Source organism: Symphalangus syndactylus, chromosome 16 (genome assembly GCF_028878055.3).
Source record: "Symphalangus syndactylus isolate Jambi chromosome 16, NHGRI_mSymSyn1-v2.1_pri, whole genome shotgun sequence".
Lineage (NCBI taxonomy): Eukaryota > Metazoa > Chordata > Mammalia > Primates > Hylobatidae > Symphalangus > Symphalangus syndactylus.
In genome coordinates this window covers 94,877,643-94,904,699 of record NC_072438.2, presented here as the reverse complement: position 1 = coordinate 94,904,699, position 27,057 = coordinate 94,877,643, and the positions used below count along the sequence as shown (strand labels likewise).

At 41.0% G+C, this 27,057-nt stretch overlaps 1 protein-coding gene across 1 annotated transcript in view; it reads left to right on the top strand.

Moving 5' to 3' along the window:
* Positions 1 to 27,057, top strand: part of ADCY2 (adenylate cyclase 2) — a 436,796-nt gene that overhangs the window by 111,889 nt on the left and 297,850 nt on the right. Inside the window, exon 3 of the mRNA XM_055246496.2 lies at positions 12,612 to 12,773. Within this exon, the coding sequence (XP_055102471.1) occupies positions 12,612 to 12,773 (162 nt within the window). The remainder of the gene's footprint in view (positions 1 to 12,611; positions 12,774 to 27,057) is intronic.

Sequence of the window (27,057 nt, the reverse complement as noted above, 5' to 3'; positions counted from 1 at the left end):
GGGAAGCCTGGACATTATTGGTAAATGGCTATCTTAGAAGCTGGGCTTACCAATTATTTTTCCAATGGGTTAACATTTTGCCTAAGTCCTTCTTTGCCAGTCACGAGCATAATTACCAATTTTTAGGTTTGTGTTACAGTAGCATCTTACTTCTAACTAAAGTTATATTAGTTAGGTTTCTGCTCCGATAAATAATACTGAGCAACAAGCCCCAAATCTCAGTGGCTATTGCGATATAATTTATTTCATGTTTCACACCCCGTCGTCTTCAGGTCGGCTGAGTTTGTCTGATCTCTGTTAGCCTTCTCCACAAGCTCAGCAGGAAGGATGAACTCCAGAATTTGATTTTGGTCCAGATGTGCTCCATGTGTATTTAACCCAGGACTCAGTTGAAGAGATGTGACTTTCTGGACCACAACTGTCTCATTGTGGAAAGTCAGAGCTCCAAGAGGGCTGGCAAAAATATGGACTGAGGCTTCTAAAAGCCTCAGTTCTGAACTGGCAAGGTGTCATTGCCACCCATATTCTATTACTCAATGTGAGTCACACAGCCAGGTCCATGCTCAGGTGGGTGGGGAGCACACTTCACCTGCCAGGTTCCGTGGCCAGGTGAGGAAGAAGGAACTGTGGTCTGACCAGGCATTCCACCACATCTTCTACATTAGGGAACCGAGGAAAATGCAAGGAAGGGGCCATTGTGTTTTCATCCTCATATTGGCCAAGAAAACCCCCTCCAAAAGAAGTCTTTCACAATCTGAATAGGTACTGGGGGACACAGGAGTACTATGTGGGAACGGTGCACTATTATTCCAGGCCCAAGGAACAGAGTTTGCTTTAACTATGAAGATGGAGATGATAGCCCACATTCAGTCATAAGACAGTCGTTTGTTAATTATTGGTAGAAAGTTTGCAGACTTTAACTAAACAAATTAGGCTTTCAGAGAGATCCTGAAGTTAATAATGTTTGTATTAGGGAAAAAAAGAAGGTTTGGAAATCAATGGACAAGTTTGGAAATAGGGCTTCACTCTGGGAGACTTCAGAGATCTTAAAAGCAGGGACCTTGTGCTATCTCTAATAGCTAAGAAAATGCATGTATATTGTAGAGTTAAAACCAGTACTGGTGAGTAAATAAATGCATGCATGGTGAATGGAGAGGGAAGATGACACATATGGTATATGGATATTCACAGCAAAAGAAGGAATCAAGATTAGGAGAAAAGGAGGAGAAATGGGGCCAGAATCCACAGCCACTGTCCTTTTGCCCAATGTAGAGGCTGAGGGTTCAGAACAGATGAAGAGCTGGAGAAGACAGTCAGCCGTCTCTATTCCCTCAGGACACCCATTTTTTTTTTTTTAATGTTATATCCTACTATTCTTTTTCTCAAGCTTTTTGAAATGCATGACATACCTCCTACCTATTTTAAATTTGAAAAAGCACAGTGAAAGTTATTGTTTTACCTCTGATTCCATCATCAATCTCTCTAACTCTGAATAACATTTTCAGAAGAAGAATGAAAGCTACCCAGTGATTCATGATTTGATCATTACTCTTTTGAAGCCCTGGCTTTCCATCAAAGAACATAATATGTATTCTTTTGCTTAATAATGTAACATTTAAAGAAATATTTTCACATTCTATAGAGTTGATATTCTAAGCCTAAGGTAACTGTATGGGAAAGATAAAATCTTTTATACAATCTAGTCGTCAACATGTTCCTGGGCTTTTATCTTGAATTATGATCATAAAAGGTTTTATTAAATAGTATAAAGTGAATTTCCAAGAATTTCTAATTATGCTTTTCACCGTAAGAAAGATGGCATTCTACTTAAAATGGTCAGATATTGAATAAGAGGTATTATTTGGTGACTGAAACGGACAGTTTGGTTACCTTTTATGAAACAAGAGCTCTCCGTCAGTAAAACAGAAGTAGCAGAATGGGGTAATGATGACACAGAGAAGGTCTGAAAAAGGCCAGAGTCTCATGTCCTCTGTAATTGTTGATGTGGTCCTTTTTCTTATTAAGTAGAAATGAAATTTAAAGGAAATATATATTTTTTCAATGGTTTTTATTTTAAAATCAACTTGGTTTGGAGGTGTCAAGAAATAGAAACTAGTAACCAAGTCAAAAGATGCATAATTATTCTTCCTAGTTCACTGATTCATTGATTTAGTCAATGTTTATTTAGCGCCAGACTTTGAGTAGAACTGCATGGCAGAGCTGAATGCATGATCCTTATCTGGTTGGAATATTGGAAACTCCCCTGCAGTGGCTGTCACTATAGCAAGAGTAACTCTGATCATGGGGCTCACTGACAACCCTTCAGAGCAGTGTGGGTCACAGGCACAGCACCTAGGAAGCGGGGTTACCATAGAGTCTGATTCAGTCAATTTAGGGTGCGGTCTGAGAGAATATATTCCTAACAAGCTCCCGGGCGCGGCTAGGCTCAGGCCCAAGCACCATACTTGGTGTTAACAAAGATCTTGAGCTCCACAAAATCAAATAGGATGCAGGGTCATTGTTGTTCCAGGGAATCATGGGAAGTGCTGAGGATGCTGGTACCTCCCACTATCTCAATGAACTGGGGAGAAAAGGGCAGATGGTGCATCTCTCCAGGTAAAAGTCATGAGACCCAGGTTAACAAATGTACAGAACATACAGTGGATGCAAAGGAGTTGATTTAATTTTCTTTACTTGTTCTAAGGTGGTTTTACTTACTTATAGTGTGTGTGGGTCTTTTAGTGAAGAATATGATATGAAGAGTTGTGATACTCTGCTTTGTTACTGCAGAGAGGTTAAGATGAGCAGGAATAAAATGACTGCCATCGAGGTGCTGTCTGAGGCACTAGGGAATTAACACATGTGTGCAGCACCTGACACATGTGCCGGACTTCCATATCGCTGAGAACCTGCCTCTGCTCAGTCAGCCTCCTTGGGGCTTCCCTACTCATAACTTTCAAGTGTTACTATGCCTGAAGTGTTTCCTTCCTTCTTTCAGCAAATCTTCATTAAGGTTTTTTAGGTGCTGGGTAGAATTCGCAGATGCAGGGACCCATCCCAACAGTGTCCTTGTCCCCATAGAGCCTGCATATGTATGGGGGAAGACAGAAGACAAAAATTTTCAAAAATATAAAAAAAATTAAAAATGTAAAAATAAACATTCTAATTGCAATAATGATGTAAAGAATGTAGGGGCCAGGAGCGGTGGCTCACGCCTGTAATCCCTGCACTTTGGGAGGCTGAGACGGGCGGATTGTGAGATCGGGAGATCGAGACCATCCTGGCCAACATGGTGAAACCCCATCTCTACTAAAAATACAAAAAATTAGCTGGATGTGGTGGCGCACACCTGTAGTCCCAGCTACTCAGGAGGCTGAGGCAGGAGAATTGTTTGAACGTGGGAGGTGGAGGCTGCAGTGAGCTGAGATAGCACCACTGCACTCCAGCCTGGGCGACAGAGTAAGACTCTGTCTCAAAAAAGAAAAAAAATGTAGTGTGATTAGCAAGAAAGAAAACGAGGGGTTTTTTGGATAGGGAGATCAGGGGGATTCTCTCTGGGGAGGTGACAATTGAGTGGTAAGCTTGAATGACAAGAAACAGCCAGCCAAGGAAAGATTTGGGGAAGGACTTTGGGGCAGAAAAACAACCAGTGCAAAGGTCTTGCGGTTGCTCAGGGACGAGCAGGAGGGCCGGTGTGGAGGGAGTATGAACATGGCGGTGATGGGAGTTGGTAGGATGCGAGACTGGAGATAGCACCAGGACTAGATTGCGAGAGTCCCTTATTGGCATGATAAGGACTTTGAATTTATTCTAAGTGTTACAGAAAATCATTGGAGGGGCCAGACGCTGTGGCTCATACCCATAATCCCAGTACTTTGGGAGGCTGAGGTGGGCAGATTACTTGAGGCCAGGAGTTCAAGACCAGCCTGGACAACATGGTGAAACCCTGTCTCTACTAACATACAAACATTAGCTGGGCATGGTGGTGCACACCTGTAATTCCAGCTATTTGGGAAGCTGAGGCAGGAGAATCATTTGAACCTGGGAGATGGAGGTTGCAGTGAACCAAGATCACGCCACTGCACTCCAGCCTGGGCAGTAAAGCATGACTCTGTCAAAAAAAAAAAAAAAAAAAAAAAAGAAAGAAAAAGAAAAAAGAAAACCATCAGAGGGCTATGAGCAGAGGATTACTGTTATCAGATTTAACTTTTGAAAATATTGCTTTGGCTTCTGTGCGGAAAATTCATTCTAGGGGACACTGGTGTAAGAAAGGCTATTTGGATGCTGTTGTAGGAATCCAAGGATGATCATGTGATTTGGATGATGTTGTAGCCACAGGCAGGAGGGAGTAGATGGGCTCTGGATGTTTTTGCAGGGATGGAAAGAATGAGGAAGAGAAAACTATTAAGAATAGTTCCTAGGTTAGGGGATTAGGGGTTTTATTAAATGAGATGGGAGAGAGTACAAGAAGGACAGAGATTCAATGGAGTTGGGGCATAAAATATTCTTTGTGAAAATTACATCCACATACTCCAAGCCTGTTTTGATAATCTAGAGTCTCTGTGTCATGTCTTCCTGTAAATGATATTAACAATTTCGTCATATGGTCTTTGTAATCCACTATGGTATATGAACGTGGAAATTAGGAGTTAGACCTTAGAGCTGAGCCAGTGGAGCTCAGCCTGCAGTCCCATGTGAAGTTCTGTGAAGCCTGGGGAAGCCAGAGTGATTGAAAAGAGAATGGAATCTAAGAGACCTGTGGAAGCATCTGGAAGCATCAAGAACTGAACTGTTGCTGAAACCTGACCCAGAGATCCAGATCTCTGTAGAGGAGATGAGGAGATGTCAGACTGGAGACACAGTAGACCCTCTCTCTTGGTTGTATACCTGTGGGTCCGCCTGGGTCTTTGACATGGGAAGAGGTGGTTTCTCAACTGAACCAGAGCTGGGATGTGATAGAATTTCAGTGGGGGAGAATATGTGGAAAATACATGTCACACACACAAACACACACACACACACACACACACACACAGATCTGGGGAGAGAGGAGAAGGGAAAAGAAGTTAAACTTGAGAAATAGGGTAATCATGAAGAGATACTCAAAGAATCTGTAACACTGACAGTTTAGCATTAGACATTGGGATGGATGAGGTTCCCCCAATTAAACAGAAGATGTCCTTACACAGTTTGTGATATTTGTATGAAAAAAACTTGTGACTCAGAGTAGTCCTTATGTGCAGTATTATCAAGGAACAAGATAAGAAAATAATCATCTAGGTGAAAACATGTTTATTGTTTTGCAGATTTTATCGAAAATATAAAGTACATTTCCACTATACAGCTTTCTAGTTATGTTTCCAGAAAGTTTAAACAATGCTCCTAATTAGTAAATGGTATCAAAGTCATCAATATTCTCAAAGTCATCAATTCTTTGAGATATAGATGACATCCAATGAGAAAACATTACTTTGAACTTAGAACTTACCGTTAAGAATGCTCAATTAGATTAATGTTTAAGAATTCTAAATTTCCTTGGACTATTTTTACTAAATTTTGGCATTTCTAGTTGTATTCTGCAACAACAAGATACAATGTATAAGAACTATACCCCGGTACTATTGTTGGAAGGTATAATTCCTATGGTTTTTGGTAAAATCTGTGTCTTTGAAATTAAGTTACTACTGTAAATACTATGGTATTTCTAATTTCTTAGATTTTTTGGAGAGAAAAATGATTTTAATTGCTCTGCCTTTGGTTATAAAATACATTATGTTCACTGAGATGTTATTTCCTTTAATGTTACTATCCTAACAAAAATAGGAAGTATTTCTCTGATGTTGTGTTCTCCACAGAACCACTGTGCTTTCTGTAGCTAATCTTGATTAGCTTGCTGATTCTGCTTGCTTACACATTCCAGGGGAGAATGCAACAAATGGGAACACTCCATCCATATATTAGAGTTGAGAGTCATTTGAAAGAGAAAACCAGAAGCTTCATCTTTTAATCTGTGATTGGCATATTTGGGAATATTTTGGCCTGTCATTGCACTCTGAAAGAAATACTGAGCCACACTGTGAAAGTCCATGGGCCTTGAAGCAGAGGCCTGAGACAGAGTGGAACCCTGATAGACCTGATGTGTGTAGAATCAAGTTAGGACCTATCCATGAGCCTGGTCTACCTTTGTTTAAGCTGTACCTCAACTCCTCTCCATTTTCATGGTAATTTTATGTCCAAAAAGTAAAAATAGAATATTTCTATCAAATGAGTTTGGATTTATAAATTGTAAGTAACCTTGATATTATAGACACTTGCCTTTCATGTCTGACTCAGGAATGGAACATGGGATGTGAAGTGGACAGAAAATACTTGAGATCTAAACACTGGTGTGATTACAGCATAAACCTGATGTTATGGGTTGAATTGTGTTCTCCAAGAAAGATATGTTGAAGTCCTAGCCCACAGTACTTGTGAATGTGACCTTATTTGAAAATAGAGTCTTTGCAGATGTCATCAGGTTAAGATGAGGTCATACTGGAATTAGGGTCAGTCCCAAATCCAATGACTGGGGTCTTTATAGCAAGAGGGAAATGTGGACATAGATACACGGAGAAGAGAACGCTGTGCAGAGGCACAGACACATGGAAGCAAGGCCATGTAAGATGGCAGTGGAGTGATCAGAGGTTGCTCAGGATTGTCAGGAGCCACCAGAATCTGCAATAGATTCTTCCTTAGAGCTTCCAGGAGTAACCAACCCTGCTGACACCTTGATTTTAAATTTTTTAGCCTCCCAACTGTGAGAGAAAAGTTTTTTGTTATTTAAAGCCATCCACTTTGTGGTAATTTGTTACAGCAGCCTCAAGAAGCTAATGAACTTGACGCATGATCTGAAGAAGCCATGAAATCATTAGAGCAGATTGTCTTCCAAGTCCTATGCTTTCTGCAGCCTGCCTTTGAAGAGTTGGATTAAATGGTCCCTTCCACTCTACCATTGTTTAACTGCACAATTATGACACTGCCTCTTAAAAAATTCAGCTCAGAATCTCATTAGCACAAGGAGCTTTTACTGCACACTCACCCAGGGGGTTATGCCCACCCTCTAGAAAGAAGATGAGCTTGAGCTTGGCTCCACAAAAGAGCTTCCTTCATGAAAAAATGGTGACAGTGTTCATGTTCTCCTTCCCTAGTGAGTTTTTGTTGTATCAAACTCTTCAAAAGTGGCCTTCTTTGGAAGATCTTATGTTTTGGGGAAGGCAGAAGCAGATGTGCTGAGTCAAGAGAGTTGGGTGGGGGATTTGCAAGGGGCCAGCTTCTCTGGGCTGAGAACATGGGCTGCCCAAACTGAGGCTGCTCCAGATTCAACCCAGTATCTGCTGTTGCCTGCCATAGGCATCTGACAAATGTCTGTCCAGTTGAGTGTTTCAATGTAATTGATCTACTAAATAGAGAAATGGTAATTTGAAAATTAGCATGTCTATAGCTAATGGCGAGTCCAGTTGGAACAAGGAGGATGTTAGAATGTTTTTAGAGACGCATTTGGTGAGTAGATGCTAATGAGGTAGTTATGGCTTGGTTCATATTAGGATGTATAATAGTCTTTCCTGCAGACGGCAAATATTCATGAAGCATCTACCATATGTGAGGTACTGTCCTGGGCATTGGGGTCTTGGCTATGAGTGAATCAAGTTCCTGGTTTTGTCACTATGCTTACCCATGTCAGGAGAGAAAATTAACAAATAAATGGGGACTTTAAATGCCGTGAATAAGTAAAGCCAATGAAGAGGACTAGAGGGTGTGGGTGGAGGCAGGGGAGGGTTTTCCATTTCGTGCAGGTGGTCTGAGGCAAGCTGCAGGTTTTCATCCAAGGGAGAAACACATGAGACCTGTGCATTCAGAATCAGGCATCTGGCAGTAGAATGCTATCTGGATTAGAGAAAGGATGGTTTTGGAGCAAGGAAGAACTGAAGGAGCACTACTGCAGCAGTCAGACAAGGGCTCCCATCCTGCCAGGAGGGAGAGCATCAGTGGAGAAATACTAGAGTCAAAGATGGTGCACCCATTGCCACGGAATATTTTGCAGCTAGTAAAAAGTAAATAATATATTTGTGATTATAGACCTGGAAAGAGGCCCATGATGTATAGTTAATTGAAAAAATGCAAATTGCAGAGTATTATATATAAAAGCACCCAATTTTTATAAATATGACATCAGTAAGACATCCCATGAGTGTGTGTATGTGTTTCTGTAAACTTGGTATCAGTCAGGACCAGTTGAACTGTGCTTAGGAATTCTGGGCTTAACCTCACAAAGGATTGTCCAACCACTCACATGAACACAGGTTTGTGTGGGTCAGCTGAGAGACTGTGCTGCTCAGTCTGGGTCTGGGGACCCAGACTGGGAGAAGCCTCAACTCCATGTTTCCATGGTTGCCAGGGAGGCAAGAGGACATGGCTAACAGTGCATGAACTTTTAAAGTTTCCACTCTCCCCTCACCTAACTGAAATGACAATAGTGAAATGTAGTTATATTACATGCCCAGAAGGAAGAAAGCAAAAGTTATTTGTAAAGAGTCCTGATGGTTACCCGAGACTTGGAGAAAGGCATGGAGTGGACACGTAGGAGGAAGATTACACACTCTGTTTCCCTTGTTTGCAGCAGGGCAAAGAGGGAAAGAGTATAGAACTGTATTTCCTAACAAACAGAAATGCCAGGAACCAGCTCAGTGAGGTCAGGATGGAGAGAAGCAGACAGACAGAGACAACCCATTGGTCTGGAATCCTAAAATGAGAAGACCCTGTTTTTGAGTGTGGGTGTGAGGAGAGAATTTTCAAAGGTGACTTTCAAGGATTTGCACCTGGGTTATTGGAGACAGAGCCATTATGGGCAGACTTGAGTTATCCTGCAAGACAAACAGGTTTAAGAACAGAAAGAAGCTCTTGGTTGATTTGAAACTTGTGGAGCTTGAGATGCAAGTAGAAGATACGTAGGAAGATAGGCATGTCTTGCAAAAGGCAAGTGCAGAGCTGGAGTTAAGAGACACACTTGAAACTGTTTTATTGGAATAAGTGCTGATGCCTCAGCTACTGTGCAAACTTGGGGTTTCTGCACAGGATCACAGGAATGAGATCCCTGGCTCTGCCCTCTTTAGCCTCTGGACAGAGGTACATCTAAGGGGAATGTCATCCATGGGGAATGTCCCCATGGTAACATGGAAACCCAAGAGATAGCATTCGACTTTCTGGAGCTTTTTACCCACACATTCTTTACATGTGCCAAATCCATTTTAGTTTTACATATGGCCCTATTTGAAGTTGCACTGGAAAGCAGGCTTAAAAAAATGAGAACTCTTTGAGATTAATAAGGAGTACAGAACATTCTCCTCATGGGACTTGAAGCTGCAGTTGAGTTTCTTCCTCCCTGTCCCGCCTGCCGAACACTCCCCAAGCACCACTAGCCAAACTCCTGAAATGCTACCACGGAAACCTCTGATTTGATTTAATGCAATTTGCGCAATTGACCCTTGAAAATTAATTTTGCCATCTCATAATGAATACTTAACAGGGACTCCTGTATTCAGAAAACTGAAGATCTATTTTCCATTTGGTAATTGTGGATAAGCCTTCCACAGACTTCCATTTCAAGGCTCAAAATATTTGCAGAAGTCTATTTTAATGGAGATGGTATTAGAATTTTAAAGTTATCCAAAATTAAGCTACTCAAAAGTTATGATAATTTTAAAGAAATGCTAAAGGTTTTTTGCATAGAAGCAAATATGTAATCATAAAAGAGAGGTTCTCTTTTGTAATTGTCAACTCTGGTACCTGAAATTATTCATTTAATACCTGTTATGGCATATAAGATTTTACATAAATGTTATGTGTAGAAAAAACAGTATCTTAATCGAACATACTTTCTGTAAATTGGAGGGCAATACAGAGATTCCAAAGTAAATTTCATTTGCTCAATAAGCTATAAATACACAACAATTGATTTTCCCATTCCTAAAGAAACCTTTCTGATAGCTCTGTGGTTCTCAGTCAGATTCGTTGGAGACCCGGAAGGGATCTGCACAGCAAACCACCAGTGTGTGCTGGTGGTAGCTCTTAATGGTTTTGAAAGATGATTTGGGGGCTAGAACTCATGCATGTTCCTTCCTTGGGAAGATGAAGTGAGGGAGGTTTCCCAGCCTGCCTGTGTAGATAGAGCATCGCTTACTACAAGTCCCTCCAAAGGCATGCCTGATATGTCTTCCCAGCCAAACTTTGCATTTTTATACACAAACGGTCTAAGACAATAGTTTTTGCCTTGGTTTCACATCCCAAATATGGAATGGAACAAGTGGAATGCATATGATGCTAAATAATAATGCTTTGCTGAAAAAACCTTCAGAGTCTTTATTTTTAAAGAGGTGAAAGAAAAAATATTTACCAGAAAAAAATATTGCTATGGCAATGTGTTCCCCCACAGTTTTTGGCCTGAGGGCCCTTTTAAATATAGATTGAATGGGAGGAGACGGGGGCATGAAGCAGATGGTCCATGCCCAATCTGGGCTTCCTGATGAGGATTCCGGGTCATTTTTCCCACTCACAGTGGGTTTCTCCTGGCTGTCGTCCCGAGATGGCTGGACTCACAAGAATTAGAGAAGGTGCTTCAGAGTCCACCACCCTGTTGTCTCCTCACAGTGAGGGCAGGTGCCCTTCTCTCAGGACGCAGACTGTGAGATGACAGCTGCATGCATGACCATCTCTTCTGCTGGGCCCTGCGGCCCCTGAGAGGTGGGGCTCTGTCCTGCACCCTCCACCTCCAGAACCTGGCTGCATTCACAGGAGCTTCACACAGGCCTGCAGAATGAATGCTTCTTCAGGTCGGAGTGCCTTAACAAGCATTCATTCAGCAAGCCTATTCCAAAAAGCTTGGAGTGCCAAATTGAAGAGTGCCTTTTCAGGACCCACGTTTATTTTTAGGCTATGTCTCCTTAATCTTTCCTGTGCTCTTTTGTGTATGACAATTACACAAATACAGCTGATCAGACACCACCCTGGAATAGTGAAGTGGTGACAGATGGTTCTTTTCAGGTTGTAATACGTGGTGCAGATTCCCAGGAGAGAAGAAGCCTGGTGTTCTCCCAGGCTTCCCTCTTTAAATCCGTCGGGAGCCCAGCTCATTGCCCACATTCTTCTCGGGAGCTCACATCCAGACTTGGTCCCAGAAGCGCTGGCATGATTGCACCACGTCCTTCCAGCTGTGCAGCGCTTGAGCATCCCCCTCAGGTGACACAGGTCACACTGTGAAAGTGGGGCATGCTTTCCTTAACTTCCCTTCTGCTTGCAGTCAAGAGCCACATGGGAAGCTGGCCACATGTCCCATTCCCTATTTCCGAGACCTCAGTCCCTTCCAACTGGATTGTTCACCTTTCATCCTTTTTGATGTTCTGTCTCTGCTCCTTTTGTAATGAAAATGATCTTTTTTTTTATTACCTACTAAACTATTTTCTTTTTCATGCCAAACATTTCTTTGAGAGGTTTCATGTTGATTGTTTTGACTGAGCTGAAATTCACACAACATAAATTACCCAATTTAAGGTGGCACTCCCAATGTCGTGCAACCAACACCTCATCTGGTTTCAGAGAAGATTTCATTATCCCCGAAGGAAACTGTGCACCTAGTCAGCAGCTACTCTCCCTTCCCCAGCCAGTCCCCTTCCCCCAGCTCCTGGCAACCCCCAATCTGCTTTCTATCCCTATGGGTTTACTTATTCTGGATATTTGATGTAAATGGAATCATACACTATGAGGTCTTCTGCCCAGATTTTGTTCACTTAGCATGTTTCTGAGGTTCCCCTGTATGGTAGCATGCATTGGCATCTTACTCCATGTTAAGGCTGAATAATATTCTATTGTGTGGATATACCACATGTTGTTTATTTATCCTGTGATGAACATTTGTGTTTCCACCTTGGGGTTGCTTGCTAGGAAAATGATGTTATGAAATGGGTGTCCATTTATCTGTTTCAGTACCTGTTTTCAATTCTTTTGGAGTAGAACTGCTGTGTATGTTTAACTTCTGGAGGAATTGCCACTCTGAGTTCCCCAGCAGCTGAGCCATCCGCAGGCTGTTTTATTTTGTTTTTGTTTGTTACATACCCGTGCTCTCGGCATCTGCTTTCACTAACTTCCCTTGATGACGCCTGCCCCTCCTCTATGGGTCTCCACTCTGTCCACCCTCGTCCCCAATGATGCCTGTCCCTCCTCCGTGGGTCTCCCTTTGCAGTTTGATAGATCACTTCAAGAATCCTCAGTGCATGTTCTAAAGCAAAGATACAGAACCCTGATAGTTTAGGACCAGCTTTACATCCTTACTCATGGAGTGGTTTGGATATCAAAGTGAAGTCCCAAAATTTTGAAAACAAACTTTTCTCCATCACAGCGACTGGTCTGTTATTGTAATCCAGTGGACTTATTTGCATTGACTGCCCTATTTTGTCCACAGATTATTTCTTAAATGAGCATGTCTCATGCTGTTCTATGCAGTCTTTAATGGGATGGAAACAGGAGGCTCTTAGAAACCAGAATATTTGGTGACTTTTACTATTCTTCTTCTCTGCCCGTAGGTATCGTTCTTCCTCTTCATCATCTTCGTCGTGTACACCATGCTGCCCTTCAACATGCGAGATGCCATCATTGCCAGTGTCCTCACCGCCTCCTCCCACACCATCGTGCTTAGTGTCTGCCTGTCTGCAACACCGGGAGGCAAGGAGCACCTGGTCTGGCAGGTGGGTGCACCTCCACATCCGCGGAGAATGACTTTCCACATCCCACCAGGGGGTGAGGCAGGTGCTGCTGGCCCATTCAGGGTGTGTGTAGTGTGGTACCTGCAGCTGTTCCCTTTCTGCCCCTTGAGACTGACCCCCTATAACACTGAGGAGCCAGCCCCACTCCACTGCCATTGGTGGGATCCGTAGTCACTTAGCAATTAGCAACTGTAAAAGTAATGGTGGCAGGAAAGTTGGATGTGACAATTCTATTTTGCGATTGCTGAATGGTGGTATGATTTTGATGATCAAAAGGTGTTCTTATATGTTATAATTAAATACTCATTTTTATAGTGAAGTAACTTATACAATTAATTTCATAGTTTGTTCCCACCTTCGCTCTACCTTGGTATTCAAAACTGTCTTTACAAAGATAAAAATTTTCTTCATTTTAAAATTTTCTATCAGTTCTATGAGCATTAAAAAAATTAAGTAATTCTTTAAAATGCTACAACAACAAATTTTAACTTACTAATAAGTAGAATTTCGAAGAAACCATTCTATTTAATTAGTTACAAGCATTTTAAACGCTGTTTGATTTCTAATTATGTACACCTATAAACATGAGGGTGATTTGGAGCTATTCCTAACATTCTCTGTTTTACCTATTAAAAGCACGTTTAATTTGCTCTGTGGAGATCAACTGCAACAAATACAGCCACGACATAAAATGCAGTGGGACTGAGAAAATTGCAGTTGTGGCAGCACTGTGCCATTCTAAAGGAACTTTAGGCATAGGTCACCTAAGCCCTGCTGGGTCTGAGGAACCAGTTTTTCTTTCACTTGATATGCTATTTCGTTTGGAAACTTGAGGTGGAAGTGAAGGCTCACTCTTGGGTCTATAGTAGTCTCTCTCAGTTGGAAAGCTTTCTGGGGATCACTTTTTTTCAATGCTTATCTCCTACTGCTTATCACATGCACATTCATTAAGAGTAGCCAGAAAAACCTGCATTCATTAAGCGTCGTTTATCCACACTGACTGTAGAGGCAGTGGCCTCTAATTTTACACAGTGGGCTAGAGTTTCACCCTGGCTCATTTGCATATTACTAAGAAGCGCCCACTCCCAGGAAGAGGAGGAAGGTTATATGGCTCCTCTCTGCATTACCTTTGACACATGCTAGGAACCTGCACCACCTGAGACAGACAGAGGCCAGCCAGTAACTAATCCAATGAGAGAATGAAGGTGGGTGTTTTACGTTTATTTTAAAATATTTACATGACAAATAAAGGTGGTATGTATTCAAGGTGTGCAACATTACGATTTGCTATATGTATGCATTGTATAATGGTTGTCGCATTCAGATTAATGAACACATCTATCACCACCCATGCTGTACATTACATCCCCAGCACTAATGCATCTTATCACAGAAAGCGTGCATCCTTTGACCAGCTTTTCCCCATTTCCCCCAACCCCTAGCCCCTGGAAACCACTCTTCTACTCAAAAGAACAATCTAGCCTTGCCTGGGATGAAGTGCAAGAAACACTCCCGTGGATGCGATCTCTACCCCAGCCTTCACTTCCTGTTTCTGCACTTCAGAGCCTCTCCTGAGGGTATCTGTGGAGCATTTCTCCTTTCTCCTATAAATTCCACTCTTCTGTCTTCTCATTTATTTGAGCTATTAAGCTCAACATTAGGCGTTCACATATGGGTCAGGGTGGTGGGCATGTTTTTGCAGTGCGGTGGCTCACGCCTGTAATCCCAGCACTTTGGGAGGCGGAGGCGGGCGGATCACGAGGTCAGGAGATCGAGACCATCCTGGCTAACACGGTGAAACCCCGTCTCTACTAAAAAAAAAAAAAATACAAAAAATTAGTCGGGCATGGTGGCGGGCACCTGTAGTCCCAGCTACTCTGCAGTCTGAGGCAGGAGAATGGAGTGAACCCAGGAGGCGGAGCTTGCAGTGAGCAGAGATCGCGCCACTGCACTCCAGCCTGGGCGACTGAGTAAAACTCTGTCTGAAAAAAAAAAAAAAAAAAGAAAGAAAAAAAGAAATGAGAAAACAATTTGCTCAGCCACTTTATATGCTGAAAATAACTGTGGGAAATCCCTTCTCACATGAGCAATCAGACACTGAAACATGCCATGGCTCACAGCACCTTCACTATTTGGGGTACCCTGGAACACATCCCTTGTACTTATCCTTTCTGCTCCTTCAGGAATAAATGAAGTGTCTGCTGGTGCAGATGTAATAGGACAAAGAATATTTCAGAAGAAGAGGTTTTAATACCTGTAAGAATCAAACAGGGTTAAAACAAAAAAGGGAAAAGGAAGTGCTGCATGAAGAACTTTATGTATCGCAGGTAGTCACTGAATACTGTATTCTTTATTGAGCTGGGTTTTTTTTTAAGTATTTTTATTTTCCTGCATTGGTTAAAAAAAAAAAGTGGGGAAGATGGAATCTTAAATTTTTATTTACTCAGTTTCAAACACCGACAAAGAAAAATACATCTTATCAGCAAACAGCCAGAGATGGGATAATTCTAAAATAGCACCAAGAATAAAAATGCTTCACTCCATAGTATTTTATAAAGGAACAACACCCAAAAGAACAGAATAACATGAAGTCCATTTCCCATTTTCTCAGAAACAATTTCACAGTAATTCCAAGAGCTGGGAAAGGTGGAACACGCGAACAGATTTGAAATGGGAGGTTTGTAGGTAAACATCACAGTAATGAAGAAAGGAGCTTTCAGTACCCTTGGCCACTGTTGGAAATATAACCTAAAAATACTACTGGTTTGAGGTTCCAGGAAAACACTTTATTGAATTCTTTTTATGCATGGTGTATATAAATTAGAATGTTACAAATTTGGTGGTTGTATTGCTGCAGTGTAATTGTTGAATGTAACACTATGTAAAATAAGGATACTGGCCTGATATGAAGAAAGAGTTTGCCCACAAACAATAGTCAATATCACCCTGCCTTCTAAGCCATCAAAGGAGGGAAGAGTGCATTTTGTTTAGCACAGATCCATATTAAGAAATTTTTGTTTCATTTTATTTATTTGAACATTGGCAATCCACTGATAGCACGTAGAACTTATCTGTTAATCAAAATATTCACTTCAGATAAATCCATATTCTCCTTCCCTGCTGCATAAGAGAGTTCATTGTTCTCGGGAAATTCATTTTACCAGCATTTGCCTTGAAGTAGAAGGCATTCTCAGGCTATGATATATCACCAAATTAAGGAAATTTAATTAATAACTGAAAATTATGGATGGTATTCCTTAACACATTTTCAACCTGAAGTGTAATCACTAATATATTTTGTAACTTTTATTTTGAAACAATAACAGACTTACTAATAAGTTGCAAATAGAGTACAGAGAATTATTTTCTTTGCTAAGCCATTTAGAGGTAAGTTGCCAATCTGATGCCCCACCACCCCAAAAGCTTTAGTGTGTATTTCCTACAGTACCATTCTCCTACATAACCACAAGACGCCTGCCAACACTGGGAAGTCCACATTGCTCTATGACTGCCATCTGATGCCTGGACCCTATTCAAGTTCCTCCAGCTTTCCCAATAATGTCTTTCATCACAAAAGGACCTAGCTGAGAAGCATGGCATGACACATAGCAATGTGTTCTCTAGTCTCTTTGATCTTCTACAGGATGGAACAATTCTTTAGTGGTTCTTTGGCCCTATGATCCTAACACTTTTGAAGATTGCAGGACCGTTATTTTGTAATATGTCTTTCAACTTGAGTTTGTCTGATGCTTCCTCATGAATAGATTCCGGTTCTGCGTCTTTGGCAAGAATCACAGAGCGATGGTGGGTGCGTCCTCCCAGAGTGCAATCAGGGATGTATCGCTTCTCTTTGTCTCCTTACCTATGGTGTTCACTTGTATGATGGCTCCGTCCATCCAACTCTTTCACGTAGAAATTACTCTTTTCCTCTTTATAATTAAGATATATTTTGTGGAAAGGCACTTTGAAACTAGGTATATATCTTGTTTCAATTTATTTATTTATTCATATCTATACAGTCTTGTATTTTCCTATTAAATCAATTATACACCATTAGCATCACTATTTTATTTATTTATTTATTTATTTATTTATTTATTTATTTATTTGAGACAGAGTCTTGCTGTGTCACCCAGGCTGGAGTCCATTGGCATAATCTCAGCTTGCTGCAACCTCCATCTCCCAAGTTCAAGCAATTCTCCTCTCTCAGCCTCCCGAGTAGCTGGGACTACAGGCACACACTGCCATGTCCAGCTAATTTCTTTTTTGTATTTTAGTGGAGACAGGGTTTCACCGTGTTGCCTAGGCTGGTCTCAAACTCCTGAGCTCAGGTAATCCGCCAGCCTTGGCCTTCCAAAGTGCTAGGATTACAGGCATGAGCCACTGTGCCAGCCACCGTCGCTATTTATATTGATGCCCATGTTGTCTCTGATTTGTGCAGTGGGCCCCTCTTCAAGCTGGCCTCTGTGTCCTCTTGACACATTCCCACCATCTTTGGAGCCCTTTCTTGCTTTCTAGTGGGACAAGATCTTTCTGGCTGATCTTATTCCTGCTTGCTCCAGGCCTAAAATCAGCCCTCTGTGATTTTACGGTCCTGATTCTGATGAAAGAATCAGGAGCCCTGACTTTTTTTCTTTTTCTTGTTTTTTAGTGAACAGCATTTAGAGGCATGATCTAGGCATTAGGTGTTGGGTGTCACAGCACCAAGGTGAAGCCCACACACGTTTACATGTACATTATAGATGTGTGTGTGTGTGTGTGTGTGTGTATGTGTATATACTAATAGTCATGACTTCACAAGGACATTTCCATTTCCAAGCAACCATAGGTTTCACTCCGGTTTTTGTCCTTTCAATTGTAGCTCCCTTGACCAACAGTAAAAATATCTAGCTTCCATGATTGATGATAGATTTCCTTTATTGGACCAATTTGTGTCTGTAACCAGCCTCCTATTTCTACTGCCATCCCCTCCTCATGCACAGATGCCTCCTCCCTTGGCTCCTGCTCTGATCCCTGTACCCAGCTTTTCCCCTGCAAGCGTGTCCCCCTCCCTTGCCCAGGCTCTGACACCCCACACATGTGTGGATCCCCTCCCCTGTCCCAGCTCTGATACCCCTTGTGTGTGTGGCTGCCCCTCACCTGGATGTCCTCTCCCCTGTCCCAGCTCTGACACCCATGCATGTGGGGCTACCCTGTGCCTAGGTGTCCCCTCCTCTGCTCAGGCTCTGTCCCCCTGCGGTTGGCTTTCCCATTCTGGATGCGCCTCACACCCAGCTTTGTCATCTTTGGATGAATTTGGCCTCCCCCATCCACTGCTGGTGCAGATGCTTCCTTACGGGGCCTTGTCTGATGACTTGAGGCCTGAATCATGCAGGAAGGAAGGAGAAGGATAAAAAGAAAAGGGAAGGCTGGGAAGGGAAGTGGGTGGTAAAATTGGTTCATGAGTACAAAAATGCAGGTAGAGAGAAGGATAAGTTCTAGTATTGGATAGTATGGTTGGGAAATTATAGTTTACAACAATTCATTATATATTTCAAAATAGTTAGAAGAGAATAATTATAATGTTCCCAACCTGAAGGAAGAATAAAGGTTTGAGGTGAGGGCTACCGTAAGTACCCTGATTTGATCATTACACCTTGTAAACAAGTATCAAGATATCGTATATACCCCCAAAATATGTACAACTATTATATATCAATAAAGAAGAGAGAAAAAAGGAGAAAAGGTAGGACAAGAAAGAGAACTAACACATTTTGAACACAGCAATTATTAGTGAAAGAGGAAGAGACATTTTTCAGTCACTCTCCGATTTATTTCATACTGTTCTCTGCAAGTTTTTTAAATAATTGTTTTCTCTTTGTTATCCTAACTGAATTTCAAAGAAACATTTTTCTGGAATCTGGGATTATGAAGACATGCTGGAATCCCTTAATGATGAAGGGAACACGATATTTAATTATCAGAAAACTTAAAGAGAAGCAGTTTTATATTATTCATATAAGAAGAATATATCATTTCTACCTGACATGTTTAGTGTAAAAACCAAAAGCCCTTAGTAATTCATGATTAACTAGAAAATAAAAATTTTACTTATATCATAGGATAACATGCATTTGACTGTAAGTTCCATGATAGCAGCAAGGAGTCTTTTTTGCTTACCGTCATATTAAGGCAAAGGGAAATTGGGACTAGGAAAAGAAGATGTGAAACTCTCCTGTCCACCCACCTCAGTTGTGGCGGCTGCCTCCTGCCTGGGCCCCAGGGGTGGTGGCAGTGGTGCAGCCCTCAGAGGATATCAGAGGCTGGGATCATGCCTTCCAGCCAGACTCAGTGGGAACAAAGGTCAGGAGCCTTGGTCCAGCCCGAAGCTTGTGCGTGTTCAGTGCTTATTTCATCGTAAATATACATCGTGCCTGTTCTTCATTTGCTGTACTTTTGTAGGTTAGTATCACTGTTGGCATAATAATGAGCCAACCTCAAGGAATTTCCATATATTCCTATTTATACATCATGATTGCATTTTGTATTTGAAACTCACTTTTCTTACATTTTGATTTCCTTGGTATTCGTAGCACGTTCTGAATTTTCGTTTCATATATCTTTTATTTTCCCTTGAGAGAGAGGGTAATTTGAATATAGATTTACTTAAGCAAGCCAGTTATGCAAGAATCCATATTTATTAAAGAAGCAAAGCTAAAGAGTGCTTATTGATTTTATAACAGGATTGCTTATATGTTAGAGAAATTTTATAGGCTTCATTTACACTGTGGATGCTTTAATATATTTAAGTTGTGATAGAATTTGAAAAATTTTAGATTGCACCTAATACAGCAAATCATCTATGCCAAGTGTATAATCAATAGCAATGTGGATTTGTTACATAACTGAGTCTTTTTGAGTATAATTCAGAAAGTGTATATTGGAGTCTGGAATTAAATTACATTTAGGATCTAATCTGAGAAGCTCAAAGGAAAAACAGCAGGTTACCAGCTGCCCGGTTTCTGGCTGTGGGAGAGACTAATTGTTAGGAATTTAGATCTCTCTTCTGACTGTTTTTTCTTTAGGGAACATAGGGTATTAATTTTTTTCACAGGAAAAGAAAAAGGAGACTGTGCCATTGTCCATTCTGTATAGCATGAAGCTATAGATTGAGTAGAATCCATCTCTTAGGTTTAGCAAGCCATTGCTTACCTGTTCCAAAGGCATTAAAATTGGAAGGAATGGGAGTAAGGATCGGGAGGAGCTAAAAATAGGAAAGTGCCTAATGTGACTAAATCCTAAAGCAAATCTAAATGCATTTCTCATCCCTGCTTTCCTTTCTCCTCCCTGGTCCCTTCCCAGGCCTGACACCTATGCCTTGGTAGAGTTTTGGTAGGGCCAGTGAACAAAACACCAGCATTAACATTTAGTGCAGAACATCAGACTTTAAAAATGCACTGGCAATTTCTAGAACAAAAGTACAAGAAAGTTAGAGACATAGAATTTTCATGTTGGTAACTAACAATTTGACTGTAATGGTAGAATGAGACCTAGGTTCATTTTCAGCATTTTGGAGCTGTTTTGTGGAGGGCATTGAGAGAACGGAGGTACAGGGAAGCCCTATCATAACATGAATTTCTCTTGGAGATTTAATCAAAGGAGCATAAAAAAGAAGAATTTATTTAAAAATGAAAAGTGACAGCCATCCATTAACTGTCTCTATCCTCTTCTTGATTCCATCATCTGTACCCTGTATTCTGTTTATTCTAAGCAATGGGTTTATGTTGAATATGATACTTTACTATAAGTTGATTAAATGTTGGCTAGAGGCACCACTCACTAATGTTTCACTTGGCATCTTGGCAGTGATTTTTCTCGTAATTTCCCCAATCCTTGCATCTTTGGTCCATTACTTACAAAGATAACGAGGCTCTGCTCATTCCAAATGTTTACTTTTTAGGGAGGGGATAGTTTGTGAAATATACTAATTCTAGGCATCTATTAAACCACCAGTAATCACTCTTTGAAACCGTCTAAGACAATGAGAAAATCAGCATCCCCAATGCGAGTCACACAGAACAGACTCCTCCTATGTTCTTGCAGCACAGAATGATGAATCTGCTAAGTTATATGAACTGAAGAGAATCATATATCTGCAGCTCGACTTTAACAAGAGCACTTCTCTGGTTCTAAGAGATTCTCTTTAAAGAGTAAGGAGAAACCCAGTGAGTTGGTGCCGTGGAAGGAGGATGTACACATCATCACTTGGAGATAGTCCAGGGAGAGACAGAGCTGGGCTGATCCTAGTTATCTGTAAAACAGAAATGATTATCATGGCCTCTTCCTAGGGCAGCAGGGATGAGGAAATGAGGGATAAATGAAAAGGACTTAAGTGGGCCAGGTGCATAGTTAGTGCTCAGAAGCATCAGGTATTAAAAATAATAACTACTTGATGGTAGACCACAACATTATTATGTTTTCAGGGTGCAACAAGCTGGGCAGGCTGGGAGCAGACGGAGGGGATGTGCTTTCTGTTTTTGCAGCCATAATCACAGCATGCTTTCTTTGAGAATAATGTGCATCAATTTTTACCTCTCTTTGGAGATGAGAGATCCCAATGGCCGGACTCTGGGCTAGTTATTTTTGAAACCCCTCTCAGCATCTCATGAATGTCTAGACATGGAAGCGAGTGTGGGAGGGTGGGAAGAGCAAGCATTTTGGCCTCAGGCAGAATCTGGGTTGGCTTCTGCTTCTACTTCACAGCTGCCTGCAGTGAACATGGAAGTAGATGTCCCAGGTCCCCCTCAAGGAAACATTGGCTTCCTGGCCATTGGGAGTGTTGTCTGCAGCTGGCTTTCAGCCACCGACTTCTTTGGGGAATGCTTGAAAACACCTGCCAGCCTGAGGTCGTGCCCTTGTGAGGGTGGCCCACATCCATGACTGATAGAGTTGAGGGTATAAACTCCTTCCGTTTTGATCAATTGCAGGCAATTCTGACAGCCGTTTCAGTTCCAGGGTGTCTGTGAGTTTGCTAGTTGTTGGACTTGCATAGCAGGTTAGCTTCTTCCTGTGCCCAGCACCACTTCTGTCTTTCCCTACAGGAACTGATCCTGAGGGCACTCCCTAATAAACACTAAAGCTCGTTTCAGAATCTGCTTCCTGGAGAACCGAAGCTGCAACACTGCATGAGCTTAGCCTAATTCTTTAGCTTGCTCAGTTTTCGAATCTGTAAAATAGCAGCAGCAACGGCCAACCTCCTTGTTTGGTTGCTGGCTTTGGTGCTGATTAGATGTGATGACCTCTAGGAAGAACCTGGAATCAAGCTAATCTGGTGCTTAGCCATCAATGAGTAGTAGGCAGCAGCAGCAGCAGTAATGTATTTTGCTAAACTTGCATAATTTTAGATAAGTTTTTAGAAACTGGGTGTAAAAATGCTTTGGGAAGTATGTTCATAATCAAAACCCAAATGACCTGTGAATTGAGTAAGGCAAGAATTGGATCATACATGTGTAAGACCGTCAGAGCCCAAGTCTGGTTCTGATTGACTGCCCTGACACTCAGGCTGGAAGACAATGGCATGATCATAGCTCACTGCAGTCTCGAACTCCTGGCCTCAAGCGATCCTCCCAGCTTGGCCTCCCAAAAGGGGAATCTTGGCTGGGATTGTAGGTATGAGCCACTGCTGAGAAGTTATTTTAAATGATACATCTCAGAGCCAAGTCTCCCAGCCCCAATACCTCATCCAGATAACCATCTATCCAAAAAACAACTCTGATCACTTCACTCTCTGCCTGAAATTCCTCTGAGGCTTCATCCTCTGAGGATGATTTCATTCATCCTCAGAATGAAATCCTGGTTCATCTGTGGACCCTTCAATAGCCTCAATGTACCTTCCTAGCCTTGTCTTCTATTCTTCCTGCCATGGGAGCCCTAACAGTGCCATGGTCGTTCTCGTCTCCATGTGTTTACACATGTTGTACCCTCTGCCCAGAGTGCCTTTCCTACCCCTTCCCTGCCTGGCAAACTCCTATTCAACCCTCAGGACCTGGCTCACAGGACTGGCTTCTCAGGCTGCAAGGAGCTCCCATAGCACCCCATACATGTATAAATATCCCTCAGCCATGGCTGAACTTCATCCTAGCAAGATACTAGAAGCCTACACTACACTGATGAGTGCAGTTAGAAAGGTCTGCTAATGCCTGAGGGTCTGAGCTCCTGAAGGTTAATGGAATAGCAGGCTTTGAAAACCCTTGAGACACAGTTCCTCAAATCACTTCTTGGCATAAATAAGAGGGAGAAATACAAGAGTAGGCATATAGAGAGCTGGTTATCTTAGATTATCATGCCACTCTTTGTCTAGAGTGTTTTGTTTCTTAGAGAAGCCCACTTCTGTTACCCAGACGACCTGGAGGGCTGCCGTTTTCCTCTAACTCTGACCAGCTTCATGGTACCTTGATAATATGGATCTGACCATGCTACACCTAAGTTTTGTGGTCTTGAAGAAATGCACTTCTACAGCTCCATGTCTTCGAATCTCTTCTACCACCCCCCAGATGAGAAATGGTATTGGTTTCCAAGGGCTGCTCTAACAAATTACTACAAACTTGGATGCTTGAAACAACAGATTTATAAATTCTGACATTTATTATCTCACAGAAATCAAAACCAAGGTGTTAGCAGGGGTGGTTCCCTCTGGAGGTTGTGAGGGAGACTGCTTTTATGCCTCTCTCCTAGCTTCTGGTGGCAGCCAGCAGTCCTCGGCATGCCTTCGCCTCAGTCTTCATAGGTCCCATCTATGCCCCTGTCTTCACATGTCCTTCTTCTCTTTGTCCCTGCATTTTCCTCTCTTCTGTCTCTTATAAGGACACGATTCATTGTATTTAGGGGCCACTCTAAATCCAAAATGATCTCATTGCAGCATACTTAATTACTTCTGCAAAGACCTTATTCCAAAAGAGTCATATTTTGAGGTTTCCAGTGGACATAACTTTTGAGCGAGTCTACTTTTCAACCCAACACAGATACCAATACCCACAGTTGGACTGCACTTGTACTTTTTTCCCTCCATGGATTACTGCAGTCTGTTCCATGTATTCTTTAAGGCCAGAGAGTCTGTGGGGTTTCCCTTCTCTTGCCTGCTTAGGCATTACTGAGCTCTGTAGTATATAACATATTAAGATAGCTTCTTGGTAAGAATTTATGGCAACATAGGAAAATAAAGCAAAACTACAAAAATTCAGAGTGAAGAAACATATGGGAATTTCACCCTTGTTGAAACAAAACTATCATCTGTAGAGGAAACAGAGAACGTTCTTGCCGGACGATTGCAGATAGGTAAGGCAACTGAACTTCTGTTCTTGATACTCCTTGCCTAGTTTACAAACAGGTGATGTGTTCACATTAAAGAGAAAGAAACAGAGAGAGAGTTTCATAGGATTTTCAGTGCATACACTTTTCCTCTAGCCACTTGTGAGTTCTCTCATTGTTTGTAGAAGTTTTTCATTTGATCCCCTTAGGTTTTCCAGGTAAGTAGTCACATCATTTTCAAGTAGATTTCCACTTTACATATTTTAAAACTTTCTTCTCTTTCCAACTGCTTTGCCTTGTTCCTCCAGGAAGAAAAGAATTATCAAGGCAGTCATAGCAGACACCATTTGTCTAATTTTTTATTTAGTAGGACTAATGTTTTCCCTTTAAGCTGTCTCCTAGCTTTTGGGTTAGGTTAAATAAATGTTATAGTGCGAAGGAAGTAGCCATTGGTTCTTATTTAGAGACTCTTTTGTTTTTGTTTTTGTTTGTTTTTTTTTTAAGTGTAAATCTAGAACTGTATCAAAAGACTTTTTAAGACAAATCATTTATGGACAAGACTATATGATTTCTCTCCTTTTGTAACATGGAACAATTCTTGGATTTTCAGAATTGTCCTCAATAGGTCATGTTGTGTTTTTCTTTAATTTGTGGCTTGATCCTTTTGAGCAATAGCTCATTAAGGATTTTGCATATATCTCAATAATAATAATAACAAACACTTATGCATCTCTGGCCATGGGTCAGAGATGATTCTGAGTGCTTTATTCATGAGCTTCTTTCATCTCAAATGTTTTTATATACACATATATACATATATATGTATATATGTATATAAATATAAATATATAAATATACACATATATACATATATATGTATATATGTATATAAATATAAATATATAAATATACACATATACACATATATATGTATATATGTGTATATAAACTTTTGATATATATACATATATACACATTTGATATATACATATATAAACATATGTATATATACATGTATACATACATATATACATATATGCATATACACACTATATTAAATATTGTTTTCTATTTTTCCTGTGAAAATATTTCTGTTTAGACTTACTTTCTCTTCAGGATGTCGTTTTTGTCAAAGATATTTTCTTATAAATGCAGTCTCTTTCATTCAAGGTTTAAACTGTATTTCATAAAGTTGAGTAATGTCTTCTCAATATTAATTCCCTCTGTATTTGTGCTTGCTTTTGCCTGGTTAGTTTCTTATTTTTGGGATTTGCTCTTTCTCCATTGATTCATGATTCACCTGGCTGATGATTTGTTTGTTTTACTTTATTTCTCCAAGAAATGAATTTGGGATATATTTATTATTTTTATTGTTTTACCATTTTTATCTTGATTTTTAAATTAATGTTTTCATTTTGGTTCTCTTTTGTTCTGTATTTCTAGCATCTTAGGTTACATGCTTAACACACATTTTTTTCTCTCCCATTTATTTACATAAATATTGAGGCTATACATTTTTCTTCAAAAATAGCTCTCCCTCTATGTGTCTGATGAGCTTATTATCATTATTTTCTATATATTTTGCTAATTTGGTTGGGATTTACTTTTGACGTAAAGAAACCTGTATTTTATTTTCAGGCAATAGGAGATTTATTTTCTGTTTTTATTATTAATTTTAGTTTTACTGCATCAAGATTAGAGATTGTCTATGTCCTTACTTTTTGTGAATGTGTTCTTATAATATGAACTACATGTTGGTATTACCATTGCTGCTTATTTTCACCATTAGCGCCAGAACTTACTGAGCATTTATTGTGTGTAAATCCTCATATCACGTGGTGCTCATCAGTCCCAGTGGTTCCCATAGCCAATGGAGATGCTGACTGTGGGATCTTCATGCTGCTGAGATAGACTATCTCCTACAGATATTCCTTGATAATATCATTTTCTCTGGAGTCCAGGCTCCTGGGTCTCCTGAATCCAGCAGGGGCTCCTACCAGCATTCATACCATTGTTAACTCATTGACTTGGCTTTCCTACCTCTGGGCAAGCCCCTCACTTTGGACAAGCACATCTCTGCTCCCTACTGACACCTGCCTTCTAATCTGTGTTCTCTTCTGATGTCTTTTCTTGGTTTCTACTCCTGGGCACTGCTAGCTTTTGGTAGCCATCACACCCATGTTGGTGGCTGAGGGTTCTGTCAATTATGTAATGTTATTGGAAACATAAATTGCATGCGTGTTTCTCATTCTCTTTGGTGTTCTGAATAATTCCCACGTGAAGAGGAAATGTTGTCTTTGTGTGTCTAACTGGAAATGGTTTTTAACCTTTTCTTTAGTTTCTTAAAAATTTACTTTTTATGCCATGTCTGAGCCTCAAACTCTAGACTGAGATATTAAACATAAGATGAGAGAGGGATGAAGAAAAGCAAAGATGAAGAGACTGGCAGAGTTCTATCATAATTTAAGATACTCTTCTAAGATCTCTAGCCATTGGCTGGTTTATCTGGTTTAGTAGAAGTTTAGCAGGTTTGAGTCTCAGCGTTGTTTAAAGGACTCATGCAGCTCAGCCTGATGTTCTAATCCCTGGGCATTCCTGCTTTCTTTTCCTCTTTTGAATTGCATCTGCCAGAAGACAGACCTGTTTCTGGGCAGACGAGAAGCAGAGCTAAGGCAGTGGCGGTGTCAGTGTCCGTGGACTTAAGTGGACAGTGGTAAATCACTGATCAGAAGATAAAGGTTGACGTGGTGGGGTCCTCCCCCTGTTATGTTCCTGCTATAACCTGCTCTTGGTTATTATTAGTTTCTACAGGACCCCTCGTATCATAGTCATATCATATTTCACTCTGCTTATTTCTATGTGTTTCCCACCTCTCCTTCTGTTGTACATTCCCTGGGCCTTGAGATGAGCTTCTGAGATCCTTGGCAGAAACCAAAGCTTTGCTTTTGTTTGTTTGTTTGTTTTGGAGATGGAGTTTTGC